Raw genomic sequence first — 15,685 nt, forward strand, 5'->3', positions numbered from 1 at the left:
AAACCATACATCATAGCAGGTCTCACTACCATCTTGTAATCCTTCCCTTTCTCTCTTGCTGCTATCCCTCTGTCACAAATAAACACTGAAGACGACCTACAGTATATTAAGTACATTTCTAAACATAATTGTTCAAGTCATAAAAACTTCTTTGTTTTTTTAAAATCAGGAGTGGTAGATTTTCTGTGCTCCTTCATTTAATTACAGGACATACGATCGCACCAAAATTGCTATGGCAATCTTTTTTAAAGAGGTTTTGAAAGACATAAATATTTGTAAAATTTCTGTGAAAAAAAAAAAAGTCAGCATATGGTTAAACACAGTTATGGAGGGGTAAAGATCAGGTGCACCATTGACCTGGTGCCCTGTTTTACCTAACCAAATCACAATACTATATATCCATGAAATACGTTTTTAATTTTGAGCCTCTGAAAATGGAGGATTGTATAGAAACAGTTAATGCATCATTTTTATAAGACTGACTTCTGTTTTTATACTTAATCTTTGCTCTCAAATTCTTTAACACCTCTGACTCTGCAGCTCATTGAATCTCCAACTGTCAGCAGCAGGTTGTGTTCAGAGCACCACATTTCACTTATTCTTTTATTTACAGCAGGTTTTAAGTACATTATAGATTATCGCTGGGTGAATAGGTTTCATATGTGCAGCTTGTAAAACCAAACCTTACTAAAACTGCTGAATGAAGCTCAAACTGCATGTCGCAGCTTTACTCTGCTGGAAGCGCAGCTACCAGAACAGACGAAACACCAAGAATAATTGTTCAACCAATCAAATTAATTTCAATTTAATCTGCATGAAACTGAAGAGATTTCCACATCATCAGTGCACTTAACACCTGGACACCCTAGGTCGTGGGTTGTTGACACTCAGGCGAAGAGAGAAGCTGAGCTGTCAACTGTCAAGGTGGTGTGGGAAGATGCTGGACACAATCAAATGTCCAGTGTGGATGTACAGGAACCAGAATGCCTGCTCCAAGAGATCTTTACCCCTCCATTCTGGTAGATCTTTGGTCAGGACATTGAATCCAAATTACTCATGTGCCACTCCTCTATTTCTGGCTGTAAAGTTGCTCGTACCTGTCTCAATGGTGGACGCCAAAAGTGAAGGGAGCAGTCAGTTGAAGGACAGTTGTACCAATCTTGGTTTGTTTCTTGGATTCTGGAGCCAGCTGACCAGTATCTGCAGTGAAGTAAATGCTGTGGGGCTGTCTTGGTTGACAAATCTCTGCTGCATTGTGTGGAGGTCAGGGACAGTCCCCTCTGGATTGGCAAACTGGGATGGTGGTCCCACAGGCAACTAGAGGAATGACATTCCTTGGCCTCCCTGTGGAAGTCTTTGCCCCAGTACTAGAGCGGACACACCACCTGTTTTTTGGCCTAGCCATGGAAGAGCATATCAAGTCTTTACCTGTGATAAGATACTTCAGGGTGCATGGGAATTTTTCCAACAACTCTACATGCATCACTTGAAATTGGAGAAATTGTTTTCCAACCAGGTCGGGGAAAAACATGAATTAATAAAATAAACAGAACGCATCATGTTATTCCAACATCATGTAACTTTAATCCACACCTCCCATTATATTACAACACAAATCTATTTTACAAAGCCCAGATAGGAGCTAAGAAAAACACATAACGAGGTGAATGTGTGAACTACACAGGAAGCCAAAGCTAAAAATCTAGTGAGAATATGCAAAGCAAAGATGTTGTAAAAGAATTTAAGCTGCTGTTACCATCTGGATCTAGCTAAGATAAAATGACGCATGTTTTGGTTTCACCCTGATAATGATTTTATTCAAAGTGAAATATCAGAATTAAGTCATGTGAAGGTCAATTAAAACATAATTTAATGGAATAAAAGCTTGTTTTGTTCTACCAATGAATAACAACAGTTTTTAATTATGTCATAACTGTGTGAAGGTTTCATTTTAACAATTCATGGAGGAGTGAAAAAAAAACAAGCAAACATGTGTAGCCCTCTATCAGACTACATTGAAACCACTGTTGCAAACATTACGTTAAGCGGGTTTGTCCCAGTCACGAGTCAGCGTGCTAAGGTTAGTGCTTTAGAAAACTAACAGGGGATGAGCACTGCAGTGTTAGACGGGCCTCATCAACTCATCAAAGTGAAACATTACCAATGGGTTAATGTGTAAAGATAAATATATCCACAAATGTATATTTCTTCCATTTCTCCAATAAAAACCAAGCAATTCTAATCAATGACTAGAAAAAAAACATTGACCATCTGAGGAGGAGAAGAGTGCACAGGTTGTGCTCCTTCTGTTGCTCAAATGCAGGAAGGAGGCTGCATTTCACCTGCTTTGGAATGTCACCCTTATAATAAAGACATACCATGTGAGAAATGTGGGAGCTCACAGACAGCCTCTGAAACGGGACGCAGCCAGAGGAAATGAGCTCAATTCAGTTCAATTTTATTTATATAGCGCCAGATCACAACAACAGTCGCCTCAAGGCTATACTACTTAATATTTGAATTATGTAAAATATGCAGTGTTCATTGTAACAGGTTTATACATTTTATCTGAGTTGTCAATAAAATTTGTAGCACCTAAAATGACAATGAGAGCTTTCATCTCATCCGTCCCTCTAGTGCAGGGGTGGGGGAACTCCAGGCCTCAAAGGCCGGTGTCCTGCAGGTTTTAGATGTATTCTTGATCCAACACAGCTGATTTAAATAGCTAAATTACCTCCTCAACATGTCTTGAAGTTCTCCAGAGGCCACTCCAGAGGTAGTGAACTAATCATTTTATTCAGGTGTGTTGACCTAGGCTGATATCTAAAACCTGCAGGACACTGGCCCCTGAGGCCTGGAGTTCCCCCACCCCTGCTTGAGTGCATCATCTTCCCTTAACAACAACAGTCCATCTTTGACCAGACATGACATGATACATGGAGATTAGAAAACATGATATCTATTCACAGAAGGTTACACATCTGTTCTGTTCCTGAGTAAATGCTACCTGGGAGTGAGATAGGGCAGCACTACAAAAAAGAAAAAACACAAATCGGGTCATTTCAGAGGGCTTCCCTAGCTGACTTGAGATCAGTGATCACGTGTTTACAGTGAAACAGTCTGAAGGGGAAAACAGAGAGAGGTGATCCTGGAACAGGGGAAGCAATCGAGTTCTCTCTCCTCCTCTTCCCTCTTCTTCCAAGGTCCAGAGGTTTTCAAGTCGACACAAAACTAGAGAACACGAGTTCACTTGACTGATTGTGGCGCCACAGCTGGGTTTCACCCCAACATGCTGATCCCACGTCAGCAATGAGCTCTTTACCACTGCGAATTGTAGCTAACCTTGGGAATTTACAGACCTTGGCAGGGCGTCAGCATTCAGGAAAGTAGACTCGGGGGGGTAAATGTCAGACGTAGAAAAGCCGTACCCTGGAAGTACTGACATGCAGGTCATCGTCGAAGAACTTGGTCTCTATGATAACATTACCACTAGAAAACAAAGACAAGTGTCAGCCTTTAGTAAAAGTGAAACATAATGGAAAATTCACTACAACAGGGCAAAAGATACATGAATGCTGCGCAACTTTGTACAGCTGTGACTGGTAGAATAAAAGGAAACTAATTGTGGCACTTGACTTTAATTATGATTAGCCTGCGCTTCCCAAGTCATCTGTTTAAAGACGACCTCCGGGCACACTGAAAGAAGAATGTAGGGCTGCTGAACGACACTTTGTGCGGTTTGAAGCTCAGCGACTGGATCTTTTATGATTCAGTCGCTGAAAATCCACACGGCGACTACGTGCAAATGTTCAGATCATCAGAATAAAATGCAGGTATGTAAATATATTTCAGCCAAGAACATAAGACCACTTGTGTGTTGATGTACACTTTGTATCGCTATGGAAGCAGGCCTGATGTCGCTCAAGGCCAGATAAAAGCCTAGCACAGCCCTATGGCATTAAAACACAGAGACGGTCCAAGTACAGAAATACAAAACAAAGCACAGGAAACATCTGAGCAGAGACTCACGTTAAAACATTGGCTGGCATCATCTGGGACTCTGGAGCCGCTTCTATCAGAGACTGCCATGTGTTGGTGGAGTTGGGGATAACGAAACCAAACTCAAAGAACCACTCTGGACAGAGAGACAGACAGAGGGCTCAATGCTGCTGCTCTAGCATACACTATCATTGCTATTACTATACCACCATGGCCTAAATATTAGTTCACAGACATTTCTCTTCTCAGGTGGAAAACAGCAGCACAAACATGTTATGTGGGTGTGGATTGTGTGTTTTCTCTCTGGAACCTTAACTCTGTGCAGCAGGGTGTCAGGGGGATTACTGTACTACAAACACAGTGAAACAGGGAAGTGACGACAATGTACAACAGGTTCCAGGGCTGTGAGCTGTCTGTTCTTCTCAAACCGCCTTCTAGTAACCCTGCACAGGTTTTCCTTCTTTCAGATTTCAACTTGCTTGATCATAGAATGTCATGATTAATTTGCTAATAAATTCACAAAAATACATTTTTATTTAATTGTAATTCTGAGCATTTTATCATTTTTGGTTTGGAACTCTGTAACTAATGACCAAAAGACAAAACATAATAATAATCATAATACTATGTAGCAACTGTATTCATTGTTTAACCTTCCTAAAACTACCAGGCCTTCATTTGTCCCTACACATGGTCAAAACAACAAAAAGCTGTTAACCTTCTAGTAAACGCACCTATAGTATCAATTTCAAAATTGCCTTGTTCTCAAGTTCTCACATTCACAAGATTTTCAAAAAAACTGACCACTTATTTTTAAAGTCCAAGTCATTGAGATTTGAACTCGTCTGAGATTTTTAGTAGACACAGCTATGGTATCAATGCAAAGTTTCTTTTTTGCCTTGTTCTTGAGTTCTTGCATTCACAAACCTGGGTGACCACCCACCCACCGTGGTGACGACATGACGCAGTCAGCCGATTACAGCTGAGGGGTCAAGGTTAAGTGAGACGGCTGAGATGATGCTATGTGAAAGGGAGGTTTACTTCAAACATGTTAACATCTTCAAATAGCATTTAACTGCTCACTCTGTGGGTAGTATTCACTTTTAAGGGAATACTATTGTATTTTGTACATATTCATTTTGTTCTTTGGGTTTTTTTTTTTAACAAATTTTAAACATATTGTAATAAACTTGACATAATTTGGAGTAAAATAGGTTTAATCTTACACTGACTATATTATATGAGACAGATAAGATATGGATAACATATAGCACTTTTCCAGCAGTGCCTAGTCGACTCCGTTTTTAACATGTTCAGTTAGCTACTGGTCCCTGTACCACATGTGGATAAGAGGATGTCTGTAGAAAAAGACAGGAACATGCAGGGCTCCATTCATGTGGAAACGAACACTGATGTGTCAGTTTTCACATATTACCTTCTAAACACTGTCCTTTGAAGAAAACTTTCTGCTCCAGTCTGAACTTCTCCAGTTTCTCTGAGGAAGAAAAGTTGAGCTCTCTGGACACTGCTTTACACTTCAGGATCTTCTTTGGGACACGAGCTGAAGAGACAGATATGAACTTCTATAATTAACTCTACTTACAACAGCTAGGTACATAATACCAGCATTCAGTGTTTTCATTTGTGGGCCCAGGACCTAAGACTTTAAACTTGAATATGAGTATGCAAAAAGTTAGTGATCTCAATTTGGCAAACAAATCTAAAACAACAGTTTGATGCTATTTTGTTTCCACCATCTTGTTGAATCTCTGTCAAAAATAATGACGGCAGTTCTGAAGGCTAAAGGGAGTAAATCCAGTAATACCAAGGTCTAACTAATGAAGTAGCCAGTGAGCGCTATTTTTTTTTTAATGTGAAAGCTAAATGAACATGCAGCAGACAGACAGTGGCATGTGCAAAAGTTTGGGCACCTAACAGCCCTGAACTGGCAATCTGGCATTTGCCTAGTGTGTCCATTTTCCCCCTTTGTAGACATAATTTTACAGGCTACAGGTCAGCTTGTAGGATCGGATCAAATCTGTCAACGCAACTGACCCCTCGTCTGCCTTGTAGAACAGAGTGTAGCGTGGAAGAAGTGGCTGATAAAGATGGAACAAAGCAAACAAAAGTAGTAAAGTGGAGCTGAAAAGCTAAGACAGAAAAAAAGAAAACACAAATGTAATTGGACTGGTTCTCTTTTCTACTCTACTGGGGCACTCAGAGCACTTTATACAACATGCCTCATTCACTTGTTCACATCCATTCATACAAGCACTTTTTCTATGCTTATGTGCTTCCATCCAACATTCACACTTCGACCGATGGTTAGCATCTTGCCCAGTGATACTATGGCATCCAAACCAGAGCAGCCAGGGATTGAACCACTAACCATCCAATTAGTACGACCCGCTCTAGCTCCTGAGCTATAGCCACTCTGATACAAGAAATGGATGCAGCAAACTGTGTGAAATTAAGCGACATGTTAGTTGTTAGGGCTGCTGCTACACTGACAGCTGTAGTCCTAGCAACAACTAGTAACCAGCCATTGCAGTCACAGGAGGCTGCTGCTGCTCACACTTGCTTTGGAGAAGTGCAGGAGGAGAGACCGCAGGCCCAAGAACAGAGTGAGAAAGACAGGAAGGTGTAATTACTTTGGTTTAAAAAACTGATGGAGGGATATGATGGGGAAGGGAGAGAGTGAAGAATAATGAATGGCTGATTTGACCATGTGCCAGTAACAGACAAAGTTTAGCTTTTTACTGTTACTAAAAAAAGTTGCATAACCCATTGATCATTATTTCACTTCAGTAACTGAATTATCAGGTTGAATGGAAACCGAGAACAATTGTGAGTGTAAAAAATTGATCAGGCTCCTCAGATTTGCAGGAAAATCTGTGATGACAATGGAATTCATAAATACTCCCTACTGTCAGTGTGATATCATGCTTCAAGTAACTTCTTGAACAATAGTGGACAAACACATTTTTTCTGCTGGGTCGTCCAGTGTTATACATTATTTGAAGGCACAATGCCACAAAACATTTATGATGGATGTGATGACTCCACTCCTGTTTACCTGCAACAGTCAATCCTGATAAACAGTCATTTCCGACCTCATCTGTCATTTACAAAAGAACACATTTATTGTTTGTGCTGCACACAATTTTCACTGGAAGAGTGAAACCAATTTCTTCCAATGTTAACTAAAGGCTGGTTTCTACAACAGGATGATTGAAAACAGCAAAATCACTTTTGGTAACATTAAAAGGCCAATCTGGTGTTTTTTGAGTGGCCCTCACAAACGCCTCTTGAACATTATAATTTTTAAACTTAAAATGATGTGAAAAAATGACTTTGTCTAAATATACAGCCTCTAAATAAACAGAGAAGGACACTGCATATATAGAACCATCAGTATCAGCTGACAATGTTGGCTTATGAGATGACTGGGTTTTATTATGAATTAGTGGGTAAACCATCTGATAAACAGGTCTCATAAAAATGATTTGAAGATTTGTATTTAGTTGTTCTGTCACAACAGATATGACTTGAGAGTGTCAAAAGTGCAGACATACCTTCGTGCTCTACTCCCGGTACAGAGAGGTCCTCCGTTCCCTGCCACAGCACTTTGCCCGTCTCTGCATCCCGAAGATTCATCCAGTTTCTACCAGGAAAAAGTTAAGTAACAGTGACCTAACCAAAGTGAACGCACCACTCAAATACACACACACCGGTAGACTTACTGGGAATTTCTGCTGCAGTGGGAGATCTACAAAGTAGCTATGCTGTAACCTAGCGTGTAGCTGACCTACACCTCCCTGTAATGTCCCTACACGTCAGGTCAGCGCAGTGAGACTTTTCAACATGCATATTTTCAGATTCTTTCCCTGTCGTGTTACCCCATTGCCAACTTTTTCAAGTGTTTGCTGCCAAATTCAAAATATTTGAAATTTTGTATTCGTATCATTTCGAATTAAAGATGATCTTTTCCCAACAAACAGCGTGTACTGTGAATAAACATTATGGATCTGGATACTTCTACAACTGGTGTTTTCAAAAGGGACATGCTGCACTGGAGAAATCAGCCAAAAACCAGTAGAAGCTTACGTGAAGGAACTGAAGCTGTTCTTAATGCACCAAGACAGCCCCATGCCCTCACTTAATTCCAATCAAAGCAAAATGAAAACTGTCAGGATATCTGGTGAAGAAACATAACCTCCGATCAGCTCAACAATACTACTGCAACAACAGCAGTACTACAACTTAACACTGGTCAGCCATTAACACCAAAGCATGGTACCCTGCAACAGGTATTCCCCCAGACTTCATGAAGCCAATAGATCCTGTATGCTGAATTTCCTACTGTAGTACAGAAGTGCTCACTGCTCACGCTAGAAACAGCAGGAGGACAACAGCACAAACCCACAGAACACAACCTTAAAACCATCAGAGTATAGATTTAAATTCTCAAGCACTGATGGCTGGAACATGTTGAAAATGATGACGTTACAACTTTTTTTGACAGTGTGTCAAAACACAGGTAAAACGCAGACCTTTAATATGCTACTACTATTTATGAACAGTCATTTATCATACACTGTAATATGACCTTTGAAAATTTACTCATAATGCACTTTCAACCCATGGTAGCTACAATTAAACCCCACCCCCACAATAATCAGAAGAGGATGGATGGATAAATTGATGATGAACAAAAAGAAATAATTTTATATGTAACCTAACCAATAGAATTCTGGAATCATTTTTGACCAGGAAATGTCCTTCAATGCACACAGTAAACAAATATGTAGGACTGCTTTCTTCCATTTGCGCAACATCTCTAAAATTAGAAGCATCCTGTCTCAGAGTGACGCTGAAAAACTAGTTCATGCATTTATTACTTCTAGGCTGGACGACTGTAATTTGTTATTATCAGGGTGTCCTAAAAACACCTTAAAAAGCCTTCAGTTGATCCAAAATGCTGCAGCAAGAGTACTGACAGCGACTAGAAAGAGAGAGCATATTTCTCCTGCATTGGCTTCCCTTCATTGGCTCCCTGTTAAATCCAGAATTGAATTTAAAGTCCTGCTCCTCAGGTATAAGGTCTTAAATAATCAGGCCCCATCTTATCTTAATGACCTAATAGTACCATATCAACACATTAGAGCACTTCGCTCTCGCACTGCAGGCTTACTTGTTGTTCCTAGAATATTTAAAAGTAGAATGGGAGGCTTTTTTCAGTTTTCAGGCCCCTCTTCTATGGAACCAGCTTCCAGTTTAGATTCGGGAGACAGACACTATCTCTATGTTTAAGATTAGGCTTAAAACTTTTCTTTTTGCTAAAACATATAGTTAGGGCTGGATCAGGTGACCCTGAATCCTCCCTTAGTTATGCTGTAATAGGTGTAGGCTGCTGGGGGATTCCCATGATGAATTGAGTGTTTCTTCTTCAGTCGCTTTTCTCACTCACTATGTGTTAATAGACCTCTCTGCACTGAATTATACTCATTATTAATCTCTAGCCCCCTCCATAGCATGTCTTTTGTCCCGTCTTCCTCCCCTAACGCCAAACAGTTGCAGCAGATGTCCGCCCCTCCGGGAGTTTTTCCTTCCCACTGTTGCCGAAGTGCTTGCTCATAGGGGGTCATATGATTGTTGGGTTTTTCTCTGTATGTATTATTGTAGGGTCTACCTTACAATATAAAGCGTCTTGAGGTGACTGTTGTTGTGATTTGGTGCTGTATAAATAAAATTGTCCTCCATCCATACTCCTGTATCTCCTCCATCTTCTCAACACTCTTTTCACTCATTACTCGATTTCCATCTTTATGTTTAGAGATGGAAAGGCTGCTGCACAATATCTTTTCAGCATGATCTCTCTGCAAGTCCTTTTGTCCTTCCTTAGTCTCCAGCTTCACAAACTCACTATGAGCCTTTGCCACCTCTTTCTTTGCTGTAAACCTCTCAGTACACCTGTCTATTTTCTTCATCTCTGTGACTATCCCACTTTTTCTTTGCTAACCTCATTCTTTGAATATTTTCATGTACTTCCTCATTCCATTACCAAGTATCCTTATACTCTTTCTTAAATACAAGGGATATGTCAAACACCTTCTTGACAGGTTCTCTCACCACTTCAGCTGTACATTCCCAGTCATCTGATAACTTCCCAACAAACCCCACAGACTGTCCCAACTCCTTCCTGAACTCTGAGCAACATGCTTCCTTCTTCAACTTTCACCATTTAATCCTTGACTCGTTTCCTCTTCTTAATTTCTAAAATCATCCTACCAACTACCATCAGATGCTGCTTAGCTACATTCTCCCCTGACACCACCCTGGAGTCTTTCAGACTGCACTCAGGGTGAACATAGGGTGACCTTATGCCACCCTATGTTCCTCTCTTTTCTTGTATGTGTTTGCCACAGTCCTTTCCATCCTTTTTGCAAAATCCACTGCCACGTAATTTTCCACATTTCTCTCCTTAAAACCATACCTACCCAACACCTCATCACCTCTGTTCCCGTAACCTACATGACACTGAAATTAACAACTCCCACCCGCCATAGGGACACTCTGCACTGACAACATTTAACGTCACACCTTCAATTTCCATCATCAAACTCATGATCCCACCTCCCTCCCTCTTCACCTCCATATCGCTGTTCACATCCTCTTCCTTAAAGATTATCCCCACGCCGCTTCACTTCTAATCTAAACCATGGTAGAATAGTTTGAATCCACCTTGAGTGCTTCCCTTGCTTGTTAATGAGCCCCCAGTGAAAAGCTGCTGCCTCCTGCACACACAATATATCAACCTTCCTTCTCTCCGTATCACCCAGCTCTCTTCTTTTACCAGTCGGAGTCCCTACATGTAGAGTTCCTACTCACACCTCTGCATTCATGCCTTTCCTCCTCTCTTACCAATGCCTAAAACACCTTCCCCTTCTCCTCTGTCTTTATCTTCAGCCAACAGTAGCACAGTTTCCACCAGCAGTCTGTTGGCCAACCCCCCAGAGGAATGAAAGTCGTCCTTTTATGGGATTATTCATTGGTCATCTGTGAATAGTGTAATGAATAGTGGATTTCTTATACTATTTTCTAATTTGCTTGAAGAACACATACAGTGCTTAACAAATGTGTAAGCTTTATGTCACAGATGACCTTAATTGCCAAAGTTACTTTTTATGTTTCTGTAATGATGAATGCATCACTGTGCACAAGCTCTTTTTTTGATTAAGATGCCAAATCAGTTATTTACTTCCATTTTTGAACTGAAAAAGTAGTTTTAGTGGTCACATGTTTATGTGATTAGTAATTCATTTCTGACCTCCCAGAGAAGTCCACTGAACCTTCACTACAGTGAATTCAGTAATTTATAGTTTGGAAAAAAGTTTTTGGCACATTTGTAAAATATTTGTTATCTGTTGAGCACTGTACATGGTGGCTGTGTGGCTTTTGTCCAAACAGTGTATATAAGAGACTGAGTGGACTTTCACATACCCTCCCATTGGTTGGGTCTGTGCACAGTTGTCTCCACAGCCACTCCACTTGAAGGGCACCAAATGTACATACCTCCTCCAAGCTAAGTGTCTGCAGTCGACAGCTGTCCGTGGCTGAGTCTGCAAGGGAGTATAATCCCAGCCGTATGGGTCAGATCCCACTGACAGCACAACTCCATTACCTCTACTATCCCCTCCCCCTTCCTTTGGCTTTCTAGTAAAGTATGCTGAGTTGAACAGTTTCACTAATCCCTTCAAGTATAACCAGATCTACACCATCCAGAAGAATCCTCTTTACACGCTACCAAAAAAAAAAGGCTCAGAAAATAAAAACCATCACCTCCACAAATGCTTTACACCCAATAATGTATGCCCTTATTCAATTTACTTCCAATCACTTTCTCACAGTCTAAAATCCATACACATTTCAGATCCAATAACATCATACAAAATGATACCATAGCCTCCTGTGGGTCTGCTGCAGGTTGTGTGTGTGTGTGTGTGTGTGTGTGTGTGTGTGTGTGTGTGTGTGTGTGTGTGTGTGTGTGTGTGTGTAAATCACCAGGGTGCCTGCACAGACCCGTCAGAACATCGTTAATGAGCCCCCAGTGAAAAGCTGCTGTCACATTTGAGTCTGCATTTATTTTTTAAAGACATGTTAATGGCTCCAAGTATAGGCAACTTTCTAACCCCAACATTTATACAACTACTGACCTTTAAGCCATTTACACAAGAATTCAATAAGATTTGATTGTGGAGCTGCCAAAATAGCTTTTATAGTATTACATGTTAGGATAAACAAGGAATACAATTTTGATGTATATTTATTTTGAGGTGATGCTCACAGCACATAACTGCAATTTTAGGAAAGTGAGAGAACTTTTCTCTTTGCTTGAGGTTTTACCATCAATTACATTAGCTGCTTATATTTTGCCTTTAATTACAACTCGTAAACCCTAAAAAGGAGAAGAATAGTGTTTTGAGTTAGCATACAGTTAAAACAAAGGTCATTATTTTACTTTTTTGATATCTAGAAAGATATCACAAGATTGAAAAGTCAGCTGGAAACACTGAAGTACCAAACACTAGAGCTGTCTGCTTTAGCACAAAGACCGTTGTGTAGCTCTTTTAGTTGTCAGTCTCTTACAGTAGCTTGCTGAAATCTGACTAATCCTTCTAGAACACTTCCTTCCAGTTCCAAGGTGTCTGAAGGGGTTTCGTAAGAATATCCTGGCCATTTAAAATCATCACATTTCACCATTTACAAATCTGATGACTACTCAGTATGGGACAAAGTGAAATAACTTCACAAACACTACTTTAGTATTATGGAACAGGGCTGTTGTCATATTGGACTGCATCTGTGTTACCATTACAGTAAAGAAGGGAAAAAGAAAATTCTATTTACCCCATTTCAATAAGGACAGAAGGCAGTAAAGCTCCATTCCACTAAATCATGGGTTTAACCATTACCAAAGTGCATCAAGAGGTCTGACCAAACGGTTAAAGCCATGCAGTAAAAGTGCTGTAGAAATGTGTGTGAATGTATGAATCAAGCCTGCAGTAAAAAGTGCCCGCATGAAGCTGGTTCTTAACTGGTCAAGTTAACCCAGGATGTCCTAGCGTAGCTTCAAGCTAATTTACATGAAAGGGTGACACTGGCACAGACCTAACCATTAAGCACAATATCACCCCCCCCCCCCCTTCTTTTCTGTAGACTTTTTCTATAGTAAGATTTCTAATCTGGACATGCTTTTCAGTTTTTATGTTTTCTGAGCATCAGAAATGAAGTGTATTTGTTTCATTCTGTGTGACACAGGTTATAACATAGTTTTACTCCTGTGTTTGAGTGCATATTTCAGAGCTTCTAGGCATGTCCTTCTATTTCACAAGTGTTTTAATGATGATTGTGAATTGACTCAGCACTGAGTTCTTATAAAATATAGGCAACCTAAACATCAGATGTGTGCTTGAAACACCTCCTTAGCTTCTGCTTCATGCTTATGTTACAGCTTGTGTACACAAGGTGTAACCCCTAAAAATAAGTCTACAATGATAACCTACACATAAGAGACTATTATGATACTACTCTACTGCACATTTACTACATGACTTTAATCGCTTTGTCTTTTTTTTTTTTTCTCAGTTTTCCTTGGTTAAAAAACAAACAAAACACAAGCTTCATGTTTAGTTTACAGACTGATGTTCTGACATTTTTCTTTCAAACTGGATGCTACAACTCAGAATTAATGAATCAATCAATGACATGTTGAGCTGCATCAAGCTTAAAGACACTCCATTTACCTACCTAAATGACTGAGGTAACTTATGCTGAACACTTATCCTGTGTGGGGAGCGAGTTACGTTCAGAGTTTTTCTTCAAAATCCACTGGAAGCACCACTTTTTAAGTGCATTATAGATTCCCTGCTGGGGAAATATGTTTTATATTTGCAGCTGTTAAGCTGTACAGTCACAGGAATGTCCATGTATTAAACTGGCAAATTAGAAAATGTATAAATGTTGTAATAAATGACTAATCTATTGCAGAATCTTTTACTCTGCTGGAACTCACATCAAATATACAGATTCAGTCAACAAAATTGATTTCACTCTGAAAATAGATTTCTGCGTGTCCTTTATCAGGATGTGGGACAGTACTCTGTTTCTGATGAATCAGAAAGTTCCTCTTGGGTCTCATCTTTCCTAAGAAATGTTTAATTACTTCTGGCTTAGTCACGTGATCTTTACTAATCTACAGATGGGCAGCAGTGTTCTCTGTTGGGAGCAGTGGATTTTCCTTGTAGTCCTGCATTCAGTGCACCTGTGCAGAGCAACAAAGATTTTGATCCATTTGTACAGTGTGACTGGATCGTTAGAGATGCCAATTCAACGTTTAAAAACCTGATGAGGAACAGCATCTCCTATTCTCTAATCTTCACAAATCTGTTGCTCGGTCACTTTCTCAGACATGTGTTGGATGAGCGCTAACAGGCACACCAAAGAGGAATTAAATTGACTCACTACATGAGTACACATTTAACAGGTCATACTGCAATCTCCAATGTTGCTCTGGTGGTTAGCATACAAATCCAGAATAACTGCGTGGAATCAAGTCTGCCATCATCACACAAAGAGGCGCACCTCGGTTTCAACTTCCAGCATTACGGAACCATACAGCAGTCAGACTATGCTCAACGCGAGTCACATACCTGTGAGGCGCTTAATAATAGTTACAGGAGGCACAACAGTTACTTCTCAGCTACCTGAGCAGAATCTCATCCTCGTCATGTGCCACAGGTACTACAACTGCAGGCGAATTCACCCTCATGTGAGCCCACAGGTCGTCATTCAATGAGCTGCCGTTGTGTCCGTTCAAATACTGGAACACAGCAACTATACAACTCCGTGCGCAGAGACTGTGGCAGGTTAGCTTTAGCAACTAAGCTTGTTGTACAACAACATCCATCCTGCTAATGTGGCTGCAGCATCCTGTCCTATGCCTTTACCCAGACAGCTAGCTATTTAGCTCACTGCTGTGTTTCTAACATTCGCGCAACATAAACGGGAAAAAGGATACAGTTTGAAGCCCTTCAAAATTTCCTTGGCCCTGTCTTCGTCTGAAGACATGTCCGAAATGGTTTGTTTTCGCTTTCGCTTACAGATAACCTAGACTTTTCTGAAAAGAGATGGAGGCTGTTCACGTTAGCTTAACTACTTGGCTAACTACTAGTCAGAATTCGCCTGGAATAACGTTCACTACTCTGCTGGACTGCAGGCTAAATCTGATCCGATAATGCAATCAGCTAAATATACCCAGCTAGCAAACGGGCTGCACACAGCCTAACCAGTGAAACGCAAGGGAACCCCTATCAGCCAATCACAGGGAGAATAGCGAGCAAGGGCGGGACTAAAACGGATAAAGACGCGTCACCAGTGGCAACGCCACACACAAAGTATTACATCATTATTGCGCTGTCTGTGTGCTTACTTCTTTTATCATTTAAGCACTCGCTCTCCTAAAACGCAAAACTAGGCGTGTGTTCAAATTCAGGGGCTGCCTTTAAAGACCGGAAGTGAGCGGCTGTTAAACTAGACCGTGTCCCCTACGACGCTCGGCTCTTGTTGCTTAGCAACCGCAACAGTAGACGCTGCATCCGTGATGGACGACCGAAATGGAGAAAAT

The 15,685-nt window shown here is 40.6% G+C and overlaps 1 protein-coding gene across 1 annotated transcript; it reads right to left on the minus strand.

Annotated features, from left to right (window-relative positions):
• Window positions 1-1,561: 1,561 nt before the first annotated feature.
• pde6d (phosphodiesterase 6D, cGMP-specific, rod, delta) lies at window positions 1,562-15,322 on the minus strand. Its single transcript, XM_063501173.1, has 5 exons — window positions 15,080-15,322; window positions 7,575-7,663; window positions 5,435-5,560; window positions 4,030-4,135; window positions 1,562-3,489 (listed from the first exon to the last, which is right to left on the minus strand). The coding sequence occupies exons 1-5, from the start codon at window positions 15,127-15,129 to the stop codon at window positions 3,408-3,410; spliced, it is 453 nt and encodes a 150-aa protein (XP_063357243.1). The 5' UTR covers window positions 15,130-15,322; the 3' UTR covers window positions 1,562-3,407.
• Window positions 15,323-15,685: the final 363 nt, after the last annotated feature.

This window comes from Pelmatolapia mariae, linkage group LG17 (genome assembly GCF_036321145.2).
Source record: "Pelmatolapia mariae isolate MD_Pm_ZW linkage group LG17, Pm_UMD_F_2, whole genome shotgun sequence".
Lineage (NCBI taxonomy): Eukaryota > Metazoa > Chordata > Actinopteri > Cichliformes > Cichlidae > Pelmatolapia > Pelmatolapia mariae.